Raw genomic sequence first — 18212 nt, forward strand, 5'->3', positions numbered from 1 at the left:
CCAACTAGAATACTTCCTGTTGCTGATTCGATGAAATTCCTGAGGGTTTAATGCTGAGCTGTGTTAGCAGCAGGCACGTGTCACTGGGATGCTTGCGTGTTGTTAATAGCACCAGTAACACAGTGAAAGCTGATCTACACACCTTCCTACTGCAGTCGCATCAGGCAGGCTGGGTCACAGAAAAACTTACGCTCCATTAGTGCTTCAAATTACAGAATCCAGCTGCCAACAGCTTCCTGATCCTTCAGTACTAGCATCTCCACATCACCCCGTACCAATTCAGCACAAGGTGAGATTCAGCTGGTTTTGAATGGGTTTGTAAGGCCCACAGATAAAGTAACCCGGATTCCCACTTTACTAACAGTCCAGGTGAAGAGTCTCAACTCGAAAGATCAGTTATCCATTTCTTAAGGATCTTCACCTGAAACATCACCTGTTCATTTCACTCCATCACTGCCCCCCAACTTGTTGTCCCTCCAGTATTCTGTGTGACCCTTCCATCCCTATTCCCTGACCTGTTGTGTCCTTCCAACATTCTGCGTGACCCTTCCATCGTTGCTCCCTGGTCTGTTTGTTTCTCCAGCACTTTGGGTGTTGCTCCCAATTCCAGAATCTGCACTCTTGTGTGTCTTATTCTCATCCACATATCCCACTGGGTTTTGGGTTACTCGCACAATGTGTTAGGAAGCTGTGGGTTCAAGACCCACAATCTCCCTGTCTTACAGCATGGAGACAACTCATTGGCCCATCTCATCCAGTCCCAGCAAGCTCGTCATATCGGTCCGCGTTTGGCTTATAGACTTGTAAATATCTTTTATGCATATACTTATATTCTCTCTTCAATGATATCTCCACCAACTATTGCTATATCCTGCACCTCATGGACGAGAGAATTACAAGGATTCAACCACCTCCCACTGGAGTGAAGCAATTTCTCCTCATCACCAGCCTAAATCTTCATTCTGAGTCCTGTTTCTAGACCCCTCAACCACTCAGAAACTTCCAGCCTGTCAAACCCTGCACAAATTTTCAGGCCAGCTGAATGTTTTCAATATTTTGTTTTGTATTTCCAGCAACTTTTTAAAAAATCTTCCTTCTGTAGAAGGTTGTCAGTCTGAAACATCCTTTCTGTTTCTCTCCTAACATCTGCAATCTGACCTGATGATTTTCTCCAGCGTTCTCAGTTTTTATCTAAGCATTTTGTAAGTTCTAGAGACTCAAACCGCACAATCAATATTGAAGGTTCAGACATTTAGAGAGTTAAAATTCCTCAGCAGTGTTGTTGATGTCGGAACTCAGTTCTCACTATTCTTGGGCCGTGGGTTACAAACTTCCGTCACAGAGGCACACAGCTACTGCTCCTCCCTGTCACTCTGATGAACGGCAGATAGGAGGAGAGCAGAGGAAGAATGTTTTAATCACACTAAGTCGAAGATGAGGCAGCAAGGGGGTAGACTGGCAGAGCTGTTGTCTCATATCTCCAGGTTTAATCCTGACCTCCTGTGCTCACTGTGTGGAGTTTGCATGTTCGTTCTCCTTGTGACCACATGATTTTCCCCCAAGGGCCCCACATCACAAAGGCGTGCAAGTTAGTAGGTTAATTTCTCAGAGTTTCAGAGCAACAGCTCCCATAGTAACCTCTGACATCATGTGATCCATGTCTGTCTGAGGAAGGAGCCGGGTAGTAGATCTCTCAGCAAAGCATCTGAAGTTCAAGTGAAGCTTTACCAAACACTGGAGAGAGACAGTGACCCAATGTAGGGCTCTGCAGTGGTGACTACCTCCGTACCTTTTAGTCGCAAGTTAAACCACCTCCGTACCTTTTAGTCGCAAGTTAAACCACCTCCGTTGTTCAGTGGGTGAGAGGTTCAGGGATTCAAACCCCCGACCTCTTGGCCTGAATACAAGATTGGCTCACTATACTCTGGCTGTCACAGAGGTGATCAGGCTGATGTGTCAAGCAAGTAAAATTGTGGATGTTGTGATTTAAGTATGCGGTTACGAGGTCGGTAATGAGCACACCTTTGTAAAGGTGTAGAAATGTGCTCCTGAGGTCCAGGTGGGGAACAGCGTGCTTCAGCTCTAGAGCAATCGAAGGGGATGGGAAACGAATATGAATGGAAACAATGCTCATGTCTGGGCTACAAGATAACTTAATGGTCACTGGAGTACTCGCTTCTAAGTTAGCTCAGTAGCCCATCCACCTCAGTGTCAGGAAGTCCGACGGTCAAGCCCCACTCCACTGGAGGCTTGAGCAGGACATATTCCAGGGAAGCAGTATGGGGTCGCTGAGGCATTCACTTGCTGATGAAATATTAAAATGTGGCCCTCAGCTGGGACATTGCCCTCGATTGTCCAAACAGCATCTCAAAAGCAGATTTTTGCTCATTTTCTGCCATAGAACCAGAGAACCATAGAAACTACAGCACAGAAACAGGCCCTTTGGCCCTTCTTGGCTGTGCTGAACCATTTTCTGCCTAGTCCCACTGACCTGCACACGGACCATATCCCTCCATACCCCTCCCATCCATGTATCTGTCCAATTTATTCTTAAATGTTGAAAAAGAACCCGTATTTACCACCTCGTCTGGCAGCTCATTCCATACTCCCACCACTCTCTGTGTGAAGAAGCCCCCACTAATGTTCCCTTTAAACTTTCCCCCCCTCACCCTTAACCCATGTCCTCTGGTTTTTTTCTCCCCTTGCCTCAGTGGAAAAAGCCTGCTTGCATTCATTCTATCTATACCCATCATAATTTTATATACCTGTATCAAATCTCCCCTCATTCTTCTATGCTCCAGGGAATAAAGTCCTAACCTATTCAACCTTTCTCTGTAACTGAGTTTCTCAAGTCCCGGCAACATCCTTGTAAACGTTCTCTGCACTCTTTCAACCTTACTTATATCCTTCCTGTAATTTGGTGACCAAAACTGAACACAATACTCCAGATTCGGCCTCACCAATGCCTTATACAACCTCATTAAAACATTCTAGCTCTTATACTCAATACTTCGATTAATAAAGGCCAATGTACCAAAAGCTCTCTTTACGACCCTATCTACCTGTGATGACACTTTTAGGGAATTTTGTATCTGTATTCCCAGATCCCTCTGTTCCACTGCACTCCTCAGTGCCTTACCATTAACCCTGTATGTTCTACCTTGGTTTGTCCTTCCAACGTGCAATACCTCACACTTGTCAGTATTAAACTCCATCTGCCATTTTTCAGCCCATTTTTCCAGCTGGTCCAAGTCCCTCTGCAGGCTCTGAAAACCTTCCTCACTGTCTACTACAGCTCCAATCTTTGTATCATCAGCAAACTTGCTGATCCAATTTACCACATTATCATCCAGATCATTGATACAGATGACAAATAACAATGGACCCAGCACTGATCCCTGTGGCACACCACTAGTCACAGGCCTCCACTCAGAGGAGCAATTCTCTACCACCACTCTCTGGCTTCTTCCATCGAGCCAATGTCCAATCCAATTTACCACCTCTCCATGTATAGCTAGCGACTGAATTTTCCTAACTAACCTCCCATGCGGGACCTTGTCAAAGGCCTTACTGAAGTCCATGTAGACAATATCCACTGCCTTCCCTTCATCCACTTTCCTGGTAACCTCCTAGAAAAATTCCAACAGATTGGTCAAACATGACCTACCACACACAAAGCCATGTTGACTCTCCCTAATAAGCCCCTGTCTATCCAAATGCTTGTAGATTCTGTCTCTTAGTACTCCCTCCAATAACTTACCTACTACTGACGTTAAACTCACCGGCCTATAATTTCCCGGATTACTTTTCGATCCTTTTTTAAACAACGGAACAACATGAGCCACTCTCCAATCCTCCGGCACTTCACCCGTAGACAGCGACATTTTAAATATTTCTGCCAGGGCCCCCGCAATTTCAACACTAGTCTCCTTCAAGGTCCGAGGGAACACTCTGTCAGGTCCCGGGGATTTATCCACTTTAATTTTCCTCAAGACAGCAAGCACCTCCTCCTTTTCAATCTGTACAGTTTCCATGGTCTCACTACTTGATTCCCTCAATTCCATAGATTTCATGCCAGCTTCCTTAGTAAATACAGACGCAAAAAACCTATTTAAGATCTCCCCCATTTCCTTTGGTTCCGCACAAAGCCAACCACTCTGATCTTCAAGAGGACTAATTTTATCCCTTACAATCCTTTTGCTCTTAATATACTTGTAAAAGCTCTTTGGATTATCCTTCACTTTGACTGCCAAGGCAACCTCATGTCTTCTTTTAGCACTCCTGATTTCTTTCTTAAGTATTTTCTTGCACTTCTTATACTCCTCAAGCACCTGATTTATCCCCTGTTTCCTATACATTTCATACAACTCCCTCTTCTTCTTTATCAGAGTTGCAATATCCCTTGAGAACCAAGGTTCCTTATTCCTATTCAATTTGCCTTTAATCCTGACAGGAACATACAAACTCTGCACTCTCAAAATTTCCCCTTTGAAGGCTTCCCACCTACCAATCACATCTTTGCCAGAGAACAACCTGTCCCAATCCACGCTTTTTAGATCCTTTCTCATTTCTTCAAATTTGGCCTTCTTCCAGTTCAGAACCTCAACCCTAGGACCAGATCTATCCTTGTCCATGATCAAATTGAAACTAATGGTGTTATGATCACTGGAACCAAAGTGCTCCCCTACACAGACTTCTGTCACTTGCCCTAATTCGTTTCCTAACAGGAGATCCAATATTGCATTCCCTCTAGTTGGTCCCTCTATATATTGATTTAGAAAACTTTCCTGAACACATTTTACAAACTCTAAACCATCTAGACCCCTAACAGTATGGGAGTCCCAATCAATGTATGGAAAATTAAAATCCCCTACCACCACAACTTTATGTTTCCTGCAGTTGCCTGCTATCTCTCTGCAGATTTGCTCTTCCAAGTCTCGTTTCAAATTGGCTGCCACATTTTTCAAGTTTCAATACCAGTTTTGGAACTATTTCATCAGCTGCGAAACATGAAAGACTGTTTAATCGTAGGCCTTTGTTTTGTCAATGTGTGATTTGAGTAAAAACTTTGAGCACAGCAAGATCCCATAAACAAAGGCAGAAAATTATGTTGAGGGTAAACATTAATGGATGGAATTTGACTACATTTGATGGCACTTAATTCTATCTGAGATGACTGCTGGGTTTAAAATCTTTTTCAATACAATGTTATTCAGTAATGGAGGATTGCGAGTCTCATTGGAGAAAAGTTTGAGTGTGTGTGTGAGAGTGTGTGTGTGTGTGTGTGTGTGTGTGTCTGTGTGAGACAGGATTGTTCTGCCGAGCACATTGGACATGTTATGTTGCTTCCAGGATGCCTGGCAACACTTGCAGGCTGCCCCCAGAACATCGTATGTTGGTTGCTAATAAAATGAAGCATTTCATCAAGGAGAAAATCTGCAGATGCAGTGAATCCAAGCAACACACACAAAGTGCTGGAGGAACTCAGCAGGCCAGGCAGCATCTATGGAAAACAGCGTAGTCGATGTTTCAGGCTGAGACCCTTCGTCAGGACTGCAGGGTCTCGGCCAAAAACATCGACTGTACTCTTTTCCATTGATGCTGCCTTGCCTGCTGTTCGTGCAGCATTTTGTGTGTGATGATGCATTACACCATAAGTTTCGATGTACATGTGATAAATAAATCTGAATCTAAATGAGGTGAACCACCGTAAAGCAACACCACACTGAAAGTGCCCTCACCTCCTTCGATTGTCGCGGCCGTCACGCCGTCACTCCAGCGTGAGCGTCCGATCCCAGTACTGCAGAACAGGTGGATACTGAACTCTGAGTACGGCCTCAATCCTCGAATAACGTGGCTGAACGGTGGAACAGCGACTTCCTCAAAGTAGACCTCCTGGCTAGCATTGCCCCTGGATTGGTTGGTCTGGGAGGAAAGAAACAGGAACAGCCAGAAGATCATCTGAGTTAAAGGATTTGTCTGCACAATCAAGCCCCTGCTGCATCATGTCGTCACTCTGAAAATACAGAAGTGGTTACTCAGGATAAGGAATGTGCTCACACAAACGTTGCATCCCCTTAGCCGAGTAAACAAAAGTCCTATGTGTCGAAAAAGACTCCGAGGAAATCGAAACACAGCCTTACCCGCCTGTCTCCAGTGAAACCGTTCCCCTCCTCTCTGGCACTTCTCCCAACACTGTGCCACAGTACCTCACAAAGAATTTGGCTGGCGGTCAGTGGTTTTAAGATGCCATTTACAAGTGAATCAGGTTTATTTTCACTGATCGTATGTTGTTTGTGTTACCAATACAGAGCAAGGCAACAATATTACTATCAGTTACACGTGAATAATAAAGAAAAGGAGAGATAGCAAAGTAGTGACCATGGACTGTTCAGAAATTTAATGGTGGAGACGAAGATGCTGTTCTTAAAACTTTGAGTGTACATCTTGCAGCAATGAGTCAAGGGGCATGTGTCAGACGGTGAGGATGCCGATTTCTGGAAGATGTGCCAGTGACAGAGCTGACCGAATCCGCGAACCTCTGAAGCCTCTTGCGACACTGTCCATTGGAGTCTTCACGCCAGGTAGTGATACAATCATCCAGCGCACTCTCCGTGGTACATCTGTAGGTATCTGTGAGGCTTCGGTGACATACTAAATCTCCCAATGAAATGTAGCCACTGGCATTGTAGATGTGCTGGGCAGCGCAAGGACAGGAGAAACTCCAGGAGGCTTCAACATACAACGATCTTCTTCATTATTCATTGAATATTAATAACACAGAAGGAAACCTATCACCCAGTCAGATACCCTCATCACCCTCTTCACAGCCAAAAGTCACCCAGTCAGATACCCTCTGCACCCTCTTCACAGCCCAAACTCACCCAGTCAGATACCCTCTTCACCCGCTTCACAGCCCAAACTCACCCAGTCAGATACCCTCTGCACCCTCTTCACAGCCCAAACTCACCCAGTCAGATATCCTCTGCACCCTCTTCACAGCCCAAACTCACCCAGTCGGATACCCTCTGCACCCTCTTCACAGCCCAAACTCACCCAGTCGGATACCCTCTGCACCCTCTTCACAGCCCGAACTCACCCAGTCGGATACCCTCTGCACCCTCTTCACAGCCCGAACTCACCCAGTCAGATACCCTCTGCACCCTCTTCACAGCCCGAACTCACCCAGTCAGATACCCTCTGCACCCTCTTCACAGCCCGAACTCACCCAGTCAGATACCCTCTGCACCCTCTTCACAGCCCGAACTCACCCAGTCAGATACCCTCTGCACCCTCTTCACAGCCCGAACTCACCCAGTCAGATACCCTCTGCACCCTCTTCACAGCCCGAACTCACCCAGCCAGATACCCTCTGCACCCTCTTCACAGCCCGAACTCACCCAGTCAGATACCCTCTGCACCCTCTTCACAGCCCGAACTCACCCAGTCAGATACCCTCTGCACCCTCTTCACAGCCCGAACTCACCCAGTCAGATACCCTCTGCACCCTCTTCACAGCCCGAACTCACCCAGTCAGATACCCTCTGCACCCTCTTCACAGCCCAAACTCACCCAGTCAGATACCCTCTGCACCCTCTTCACAGCCCAAACTCACCCAGTCAGATACCCTCTGCACCCTCTTCACAGCCCAAACTCACCCAGTCAGATACCCTCTGCACCCTCTTCACAGCCCAAACTCACCCAGTCAGATACCCTCTGCACCCTCTTCACAGCCCAAACTCACCCAGTCAGATACCCTCTGCACCCTCTTCACAGCCCAAACTCACCCAGTCAGATACCCTCTGCACCCTCTTCACAGCCCAAACTCACCAAGTCAGATACCCTCTGCACCCTCTTCACAGCCCAAACTCACCCAGTCAGATACCCTCTGCACCCTCTTCACAGCCCAAACTCACCCAGTCAGATACCCTCTGCACCCTCTTCACAGCCCAAACTCACCCAGTCAGATACCCTCTGCACCCTCTTCACAGCCAGCAGGAACACCCAGCTTTCAAGCAACACACATCAAAATTGCTGGTGAACGCAGCAGGCCAGGCAGCATCTCTAGGAAGAGGTACAGTCCACGTTTTGGGCCGAGACCCTTCGTCAGGACTTTGTATTGTTTTGTGTTTGTTTAGTAATCAGCACATTTTCTGCTCAGGCCCACTGAAATCCTGCTGAGTGATGCTTCCAGAGGCATGAGTCTCAGACTGGCAGTTAACCCACCACTGGGTTACTCTGAAACAGGCCATTCAACCCATCTCATCCATACAGCCCAAGACCCCTTGCTAAGCTCAAACCACTTGCCTCCATTTGGCCCATTTCTAGAAACCTTTCATGTCCAAGCACCTCCCTGCTCTTGGAGAACTATTGTAAAGGGTATCTTACCCCAACCTGTTTTTATTTTGGAATTGGAATTGGGTTATTATTGTCACATGTGCCACGATACAGTGAAAAGCTTTTCTTACATACTGATCACACAGATCAAGTCACTACACAGTGTATTGAGGAAGAATAAGGTAAAACAAGAACAATGCAGAATAGAAAGTGGAAAAGGTACTAAATAAGTGCAGTGCCAGTGAAAGATAAAGTGCAAGATCATAATGTGTTCTATAATGGGTAAAGCTCTCCCCACCAATCAGCACGTTTACACAGAGTGCCATCCCAGGAAAGCGGTATCCAGCATCAGGAAGCCCCATCGTCCCAGACATGCTCTCTTCTCATTGCTGCCATCAGGAAGAAGACACAAGAGCCTTAGGACCCACATCCAGGTTGAGGAACAGTTACTACCTCTAACCATCAGACTCTTGAACCAAAGGGGGTAACTTCACTCAACTTCATTTGCTCCATTATTAAACTATTCCCACAACCTGTGGACTCACTTTCAAGGATTCTTCATCTCATGTTCTCGATATTCATTCCTTATTTATTGTTATTATTTCTTTGTTCTTGTATTTACACAGTTTTTTTGTCTTTTACACACTGGTTGAGCACCCAAGTTGATGCGGTCTTTCATTGATTCTGTTATTATTATTCTATTATGGATCTGTTGAGTACACCCACAAGAAAGCGAATTTCAGGATTGTATATGGTGACATATATGTACTTTGATAATAAATGTACTTTGAAACTTTGAACTTTGAGTTGGATTGAGGCCAAGAGTTCAACTTATCAAATAGGAGGCCCATTTAAGAGTCCGTAAGACCATAAGATATAGGAGCAGAAGTAGGCCATTCGGCCCATTGAGTCTGCTCCGCCATTCAATCGTGGGCTGATCCAATTCTTCCAGTCATTTCCACTCCCCTGCCTTCTCCCCATACCCTGGCTAATCAAGAACCTATCTATCTCTGCCTTAAATACATCCAATGACTTGGCCTCCACAGCTGCTCGGGCCAACAACTTCCAAATAATAATAGTCAAGTCAATGGGACCAAAGCTGTCCTTAAACCTGCTGGTACAGTTTTCAGACTTTTGTCTGATGGGAAAGGGGAAAAGAAAGAATGTTCTGGTTGAGTGATGTCTTTGTTTCTGCTGGCTGCTTTACTGAGGCAAAGAGAAGTCCAGGTTCCTGTGACACTCACCACCCAGGTGACGGGGAGAGTATAGATGGCACAGTGATTCAGCCAGTGGAGCTGCTACATCATAGCTCAAGTGACCCAGGTTCAACGCTGGCCTCTGATGCTGTCTGTGTGGAGATTGCAAGATCTCATCATGAGCCCGTGGGCTCCCTCTGGGCAGTATGGTAATGAACCATAAACCTCTGGTCCAGCTATATGACCCCATGACCTCTGGTCTTGTTCAGTCAAGACATTTAACTCAGGTTACCCTGGTTCCCCCAAGCTGCCCTAATGAATTGCGTAAAGTGTTGTTGAGAAGTCAATGAATGGAAGAACAGACTCATTCTGAAACCAGAGAACTGGGAAGTGAAAGAGATGATTCCACAAATCCAGCCTACTGCCAACCTCAGAAGCACCATTGATAAAATGCTGTGCTATGTAAATCTCTACCAGAACCTCATGGAATTGTTTGGGCAATTCTTTTCTGATCAATTTTACAAGTTGTCTTTCTTTGTCTTGGGAAGTCCCTTAGAATTGATTCCACTCTGATTTCATGGGTTCTGAGGTGGCTGATGAATTCAAAGCAGCACCCACAGACTCGGCCGGAGCAGGGACAGGAGTCAGATGCTGGGGTGGTCAGGCAGGGTGTCTGTGCAGCGTGTCTTGGTACTCCCACTAGAGTTTCTCAGTACCTCCCTCATACTCCTTTGAGCATCTTGGGGTAGAGATTTAGGAATCAGTGGGAATGTTCCATTTCTCCAAGAAGACCTTGAGAATATCCTTGAATCATTTTCTCTGCCCAAATAGAATTCTCTACCCTAATTTCTTTGTGTCAAGGTGACTCTTTTAATCGAGACTGCAGAAAAACTTCCAGTAGTTCACAGAAGACTTCTCTGCATGCTTCCATGAGATTCCAGTGGGTTAGATGCTTGTAGAGGAGAAAATAGGCTGCTCCACAGTGGATATATCCCTCAACACAATCCTATCTCTTCCGGAGCCTACAAACACCCTTACTGTACTGAACCATGTTCAAGAATTATCAAGCTCCAGGATAAGGATGGCTTGAATAGACCCGGTCTTGCCTGGTGGAGCATGCACAGTGCTGCAAGGTGCTGTGTTGTCACAAACTCAGACTTTGGGCTTCAATATTAAGACAAAGCCACATTTGTGGAGAAGATTTATGAGATTATTGCCAGGACTTGAGGGCCTGAGCTTTAAGGAGAATTTGGGCAGGCTATTTCTTTATTCTGAGACACATAGGAGACCGAGAGGTGACTATATAGAGGTGTATAAAATCATTACAAACATAGATAAGAAGTCTTCATCCAGGGAAAGGGAACTAAACACTAGAAGGTATATGTTTAAGCTTCAAAAGGCGATGCCTCAAAAATGTCAGCATCCATCGTTAAAGAGCCCATCACCCGGGTCATTATCACTATCAGAGAGGAGGTATAGGAGACTGAAGACCTACACTTAACGTTTTAGGAACAACTTCTTGTCCCCCTCCACTCCCACCATCAGATTTCTGAATGCACCATGACCCATGAACACTACCTCACTATTTTTGTTCTCTTTTTGCATTGCTAATTTAATTTATTTATATGTTTCTTATCGTAATTTATTGTATTTTAATACACTGCTCATCAATGCTGCCACAAAACAACAAATTTCATGACATAAGTCAGTGTTACTAAACCTGATTCTGATTGAAGCTGAGAGGGATCTGAGGAGCTACGTCTTCACGCGCGCGTTTATGATACTCAGTGCTGCTGATGCTGCTGCAAGACAATTTATGTGGCATTTATTCCCTGTGTGCTTTGGCTCTTGGTAAACATGCCAAGCAGGTCAAAGGGTAGAGGCCAAACTAAGATCAGTCCACTAATCCTCCAGCTTCAGGGGTTCAGCTCAGGGCCATCTACTTTGACTGGTAAAATAAAATTGTTATGGAAACAGCAATGAAGAGAACTTCCATATCTGTGTGTGACTGTACGGACAGACAGAGATGGAGGACCTTCATTGCTGCCCTAAATGCCAGCGGCATAATGGGCAGAGAGTAAGTAAGTTATACCCTCTGACAATGCACGTCTAAGACAATAAATTTCAGCTCAAACTTTGTCAGGTACAGTCCCACCAAGGAGACACAATCCGAAGCAAAACAAACAAAGCTACTGGAGGAACTCAGCAGATCAGGCAGCATCTGTGGAGGGGTGCAGTCATTCAAAACTTGACTTTTCATTTCACCAAGGTCATATCCCAATGCAGTTACACCTCCCTTTTCCTGTATTCAAATCCATGTCGAATAAAGTCCCTCACACGTTTACTCCCCTAACTGCTTGCTGCACTTGTCTATTGGCCTTTAGTAATCTGGTTCCTTTGACCAACAACCATTTAATCCTCAAAGAGATTATGGTAAAGCAATAACTTGGTCTATGGCAGGGTCAAGGGTGAATGATCATTGACCCCAGAGACTGAAACACCACAGGTGTGTGTATAACTGGATCAGCAAATTAGCAGATGACACCAAGTTTGGGGGTGTAGTGGAATGAGAGGAAGGCTATCATGGCTTGCAGCCAGATCTGGACCAGCTGGAAAAATGAGCTGAAAAATGGCATATGGAATTTAATGCAGACAAGTGCGAGATGTGGCACTTCAGGAGGACCCACCAGTGTAGGTCTTACACAGGGAACGGTAGAGCACTGAGGAATGTAGTACAACAAAGAGAGCTGGGAATACAGGTCTATAATTCACTGAAAGTGGAGTCACAAGGTTGATAGGGTCATAAAGAAAGTTTTTGGCACATTGGTCTTCATAAATCAAAGTACTGAATACAATAGATAGGATGTTATGTTGAAGTTGTATAAGATATTGGTGAAGCCTAATTTGGAATATTGTGTGCAGTTTTGGTCACCTACCTACAGGAAAAATGTACACAAGGTTGAAAGAGTGCAGAGAAAATTTACAAGGATGTTGCCAGGTCTGGAGGACCTGAGTTAAAAGGAAAGATTCAATAGGTTAGGAATTTATTCCTTGGAACGTAGAAGACTGAGAGGAGATCTGATTGAGGTATACAAAATTATGAGGGGTATAGATAGGGTGAGTGCAGGCAGTCTCTTTCCACTGAGGTTGGGTGGGACTACAACCAGAGGTCACGGGTTAAGGCTGAAAGGTGAAAAGTTTAGGGGGAACATGATGGGAAACCTCTTCATTCAGAGGGTCATGAGAGTGTGAAATGAGCTGCCAACACAAGTGGTGCAAGCGAGCTCGATTTCAACATTTAAGAAAAGTTTGGATAGGTACGTGGATGTGTAGGTTGATGGGAGTAGGCACTTTAAATGATTCAGTATGGACTAGGTGGGCCGAAGGGCCTGTTTTTATGCTGTATTTTTCTATGACTCTATGACTATGAGAGAAAGATGGAGAATGTGAAATGTATGTGAATGCCTGGTGACCTTACCTGGACTGAGCAGGAAGTGAGTGGGGCAGAGCCACTTAATCCAGCCTTCCAGGAGATGCCCAAAGCCTGTGAGCTGACAAATGTCACCGTCACATTTTCTGGCTGATCTGGTAGAACTGGGAGAGAAGAAATCAATCACTGAACCATCACCATTAATTCACAATAAGCCTCACTTCAGGCCTTGACATCTTTCACTGCAGCTATGGTTCAAATGCTCCGCACTCGCAAAAGTCCTACTGAAGCCGCCTATCCAACCGGTCTTCTGGGTGCCTTCTGACACCAGCCACACCCTATGGGTGAACCCAGAGCCAACCTCCCTAGAGACCAGTGAGAGAGGCCTGCACCCCTCTACAGAGACAGTTGTGCAGATCTGGCCTGTGCTAACTTGTGTGTTAAAGATAACATATCACAAGTAAGCAGGTGACCGGAGAGAACAAGTTCTTCATGTTGGGTATTTCGAACAAAAGGGCATTACTTCAGAGCTAGTAAACTCCCTGCACAGGGAAGCCATTAGAAACTTAGAAATCTCTGCCCCGCTTTCTTCCACAGCAGCATAGATGCACTGTGTCAAACGGCCTTTTGCGCTGTCCTTTTATTGTGGTTCCACACTGGGTGGAGCATTCACCCACTGAGCACTCTAGATTTGGGGAGTGGAAGCGCACAGTAGAGATGCTGGTCAAATGCTCTAATTTTACTCCCATGTTTTAAGGTCTCCTTCATCTTAAGGTTTTACAATAGCTTGTCCTCCAGAGGGATTGGGAGATGGGGGCAGTAAGGAGCTCCAGGTACAATTTACCAACTTCCACGGATCATTGAGAGGATTAGAAAGAATCAGAGAGCAATCGAACAGGCCCTGCAGCCCGCTGCTTCCATTCCAACCATTCACCTGGTTAAGCTAATCCCACGTTAATCGCATTTTATTCTCCCCAGATTCCACCCCTCACACACACTGGGGGAATATTACTGCAGACAATTAACATACCCAACTGCCCCTAGATTCCACCCCTCATCCACACGAGGGGCAAATTACAGCGACACAGAGTTTGGAGATTGGAGGATCGGAGGATCAGCTGTTGTAGGTAGGCTGAGGAAGATCGGGACTGCCTAGGCATTACCTGAGGAAGGTAAAACTGCGCAGGCGTGGGTGACATCAGCGGCGAGCACGGAGTTTAAAAAGAGACCCACTTTCAGGCACGGGCAGCGGAGTGCACGGGAGCAGAGTGCTGGGCTTTGGCTCAGTGGGCTTCGGCGTAAGGGGGTCTTCAGTGAGAGGTAATCAGTGAGCCTGAGTACGTGCTTGCTGAGGAAAAAAGGTAAGGTCGGTAGGTACTTTTTCATTTATTCTGATTAATCTGGGATCAGGTAATGGGGGAGATAGTTAGAGCAGTGGTGTGCTCCGTATGCAGTATGTGGGAGGTCAGGGTCAACGCAGTTGTCCCTGATGATCACACCTGCATCCAGCTGCAGCTCCTATCAGAGTGAGTTAGGGAATTGGAGCTGGAGCTGAATGAACTACGGATCATTCGGGAGGCAGAGACAGAGATAGATAACAGTTATCGGGAGGTAGTCACACCAAAAATACGGGAGGTAGGCAACTGGGTGACTGTCAGGAGATGGAGGGGGAGCAGGCAGAGAGAGCAGAGCACCCCTGTGGTCATTCCCATCAACAATAAGTATACCATTTTGGATACTGTTGGTGGGGATGACGTACCAGGAACAAGTTGCAGTGGTCCTGTCTCTGGCACTGAGGTAGGACCCTCGACTCAGAAGGGGACGAGGGAAGAGAGGACAGCGGTAGTGATAGGGGATTCTATAGTCAGGGGGCAGATAGGAGATTTTTTGGGGGAGATCAGGAGTCTCGGATGGTATGTTGCCTCCCTGGTGCCGGGGTCCGGGACATCTCAGATCGGGTGCAGGTTATTCTCGAGAGGGAGGGCAAGAATCCAGATGTTGTGGTCCATGTAGGGACCAACGACGTGGGTAGGAAGAGTGAGGGGGTCTTGCGTAGTGAGTTCAGGGTGCGAAGCTGAAGGGCAGGACCTCCAGGGTAACAATCTCAGGATTGCTACCTGTGCCACGTGCGAGTGAGGCAAAGAACAGAAGGATTATACAGATCAATACGTGGCTGAGAGGATGGTGCAGGAGGGAGGGCCTCAGGTTTTTAGATAATTGGGCTTTGTTCCAGGGAAGGTGGGATCTGTTCCGACGGGACCGTTTACACCTGGACTGGAGGGGTACTAACATTCTTGCAGGAAAGTTTGCTAGTGCTGCTTGGGGGGGTTTAAACTAAATTTGCAGGGGGCAGGGATCCAGAAGGTGAGAGAGGATAGCGAGATGAAGTATAAAGGACAGGTGGGGACTACATGGTTCCGGAATATTAAGTGTGAAGTAGAGAAAGGTGAGGCGGAACGAGTGATAAGGAGGATACATGTGCAGAGGGATGGTCTGACGGAGCATGGAGTTAAATGTGCAGAAAGAGTAAGTAAATTTAAGAAGGACAACAAAATTCAAGGGGCGTATAGCCCGGTGAGAGTTCGGGGAGCTGGGTTATGCACAATAGGTAGCGATTTAAACAGAGAGAGGAGAAATGGGTTAAAAATTCTATATCTGAATGCACGAAGTGTCAGAAATAAGGCGGATGAGCTTGAAGCTCAGGTGTGAATGGGTAACTATGATGTTATTGGGATAACGGAGACATGGCTGCAGGGGGAACAGACCTGGGAATTGAATGTACAAGGGTATACGTGCTACCGAAGGGACAGAAAGGCGGGCAGAGGGGGTGGGGTAGCCCCCTGTTGGTGAGGAATGAGATTCAGTCCCTTGCAAGGGGGGACATAGAATCAGGAGAAGTAGAGTCAGTGTGGATAGAACTCAGGAACAGTAAGGGCAAAAAGACCCTAATAGGTGTTATCTACAGGCCCCCAAACAGTAGCATGGATATTGGGTGCAGGTTGAATAGGGAGTTAACAATGGCATGTGGCAAAGGAAATATCGCAGTAGTTATGGGTGATTTCAACATGCAGGTGAACTGGGAAAATCAGGTTGGTACTGGACCCCAGGATAGGGAGTTTGTAGAGTGCCTACGGGATGCATTTTTGGAGCAGCTTGTACGAGAGCCGACCAGGGATAAGGCTATTCTGGATTTAGTGTTGTGCAATGAACAGGATTTGATAAGTGATCTTGAAGTAAAGGAGCCATTAGGAGGTAGTGACCATAATACGCTAAGTTTTTATCTGCAAGTTGAGAGGGATAAGGACAGATCAGAAGTGTCAGTATTGCAGTTGAACAAAGGAGACTATGGAGCCATGAGGGAGGAGCTGGCCAAAGTTGACTGGTCGGATATCCTAGCAGAAAAGACAGTGGAACAGCAATGGCAGGTATTCTTGGGAATAATGCACAAGGTGCAAAATCAGTTCATCCCCCGGAGAAGGAAGGATTCAAAGGGGCGAAAGTGGCCACAGTGGTTGACAAAGTAAGTCAGAGATAGCATAGCATTAAAAAAGTATAACAGAGCTAAGGTGAGTGGGAAGACGGATGATTGGGAAATTTTTAAGGAGCAACAGAACTTAACTGAAAAGGCAATACGGGGAGAAAAAAATGAGGTATGAATGCAAGCTAGCTTGGAATATAAAGGAGGATAGCAAAAGTTTTTTTAGGTATGTGAAGAGAGGGAAGATAGTTAAGAACAATGTTGGGCCCTTGAAGAATGAATTGGGAGAAATTGTTATGGGAAACAGAGAAATAGCAGACAAATTTAGTAAGTACTTTGGATCTGTCTTCACTAGGGAAGACACAAGCAATCTCCCAGATGTATGGATGGGCCAAGGACATAGGGTAACAGAGGAACTGAAACAGATTGACATTAGGAAGGAAACAGTGATGAGTAGACTGATGGGACTGAAGGCTAACAAATCCCCAGGTCCAGATGGTCTGCATCCTAGGGTACTAAAGGGGGTGATTCTGGAAATTGCGGATGCATTGGTGATCACTTTCCAATGTTCCTTAGATTCAGGATCAGTTCCTGAGGATTGGCCAATGGCTAATGTTATCCCACTTTTTAAGAAAGGAGGGAGGGAAAAAACAGAGAACTATCGCCCTGTTAGCCTAACATCAGTAGTGGGGAAAGTGCTAGAGTCCATTATTAAAGATGAAATAGCTGCATATCTTGATAGCAGTGATAGGATTGGGCCAAGCCAGCATGGATTTACCAAGGGCAAATCATGCTTGACTAATCTATTGGAGTTTTTCAAGGATGTAACCAGGAAGATAGACGCGGGAGATCGAGTGGATGTGGTGTACCTTGACTTTCAGAAGGCATTTGATAAGGTACCACATAGGAGATTGGTGGGTAAAATCACAGCTCAAGGCATTGGGGGGAGGATATTGACATGGGACAGAAAACTGGTTGGCAGATAGAAAGCAAAGGGTAGCAGTGAATGGGTGTTTCTCGGAATGGCAGGTGGTGACTAGTGGGGTGCCACAGGGCTCGGTATTGGGACCTCAGCTGTTTACGATTTACGTCAATGATTTAGAGGAAGGCATTGTGAATAACATCAGCAAGTTTGCTGATGATACTAAACTGGGTGGCAGTGTGACATGAGATGAGGATGTTAGGAGAATTCAAGGTGACTTGGATAGGCTGGGTGAGTGGGCAGAAACTTGGCAGATGGTGTTTAATGTGAATAAGTGTGAGGTTATTCACTTTGGGAGCAAGAACAGGAAGGCAGATTATTATCTGAACGGTGTGGAGTTAGGTGAGAAATACAAAGAGATCTAGGAGTACTTGTTCATCAGTGTCTGAAGGTGAATGAGCAAGTGCAGCAGGCAGTGAAGAAGGCTAATGGAATGTTGGCCTTTATTACAAAGGGAATTGAGTACAAGAACAAGGAAATCCTTTTGCATTTGTACAGGGCCCTGGTGAGACCACACCTGGAGTATTGTGTGCAGTTTTGGTCTCCAGGGTTAAGGAACGACATCCTGGCTGTGGAGGAGGTGCAGCGTAGGTTCACTAGGTTAATTCCTGGGATGTCTGGACTGTCTTACGCAGAGAGGTTAGAGAGACTGGGCTTGTACACACTGGAATTAAGGAGATTGAGGAGGGATCTGATTGAGACATATAAGATTATTAAGGGATTGGACAAGATAGAGGCAGGAAATATGTTCCAGATGCTGGGAGAGTCCAGTACCAGAAGGCATGGTTT

General features: G+C 46.0%; 1 protein-coding gene across 2 annotated transcripts in view; it reads right to left on the reverse strand.

Annotated features, from left to right (window-relative positions):
• Positions 1-18212, reverse strand: part of LOC134352579 (tyrosine-protein kinase receptor UFO) — a 195980-nt gene that overhangs the window by 93621 nt on the left and 84147 nt on the right. For both annotated transcript variants that reach the window (XM_063059831.1, XM_063059830.1), the window contains exons 6-7: positions 13012-13127; positions 5742-5925 (exon numbers count right to left, since the gene is read on the reverse strand). In XM_063059831.1, coding sequence (XP_062915901.1) covers positions 5742-5925; positions 13012-13127 — 300 coding nt within the window. The remainder of the gene's footprint in view (positions 1-5741; positions 5926-13011; positions 13128-18212) is intronic.

The sequence above is a fragment of the Mobula hypostoma genome, chromosome 10 (assembly GCF_963921235.1).
Source record: "Mobula hypostoma chromosome 10, sMobHyp1.1, whole genome shotgun sequence".
Lineage (NCBI taxonomy): Eukaryota > Metazoa > Chordata > Chondrichthyes > Myliobatiformes > Myliobatidae > Mobula > Mobula hypostoma.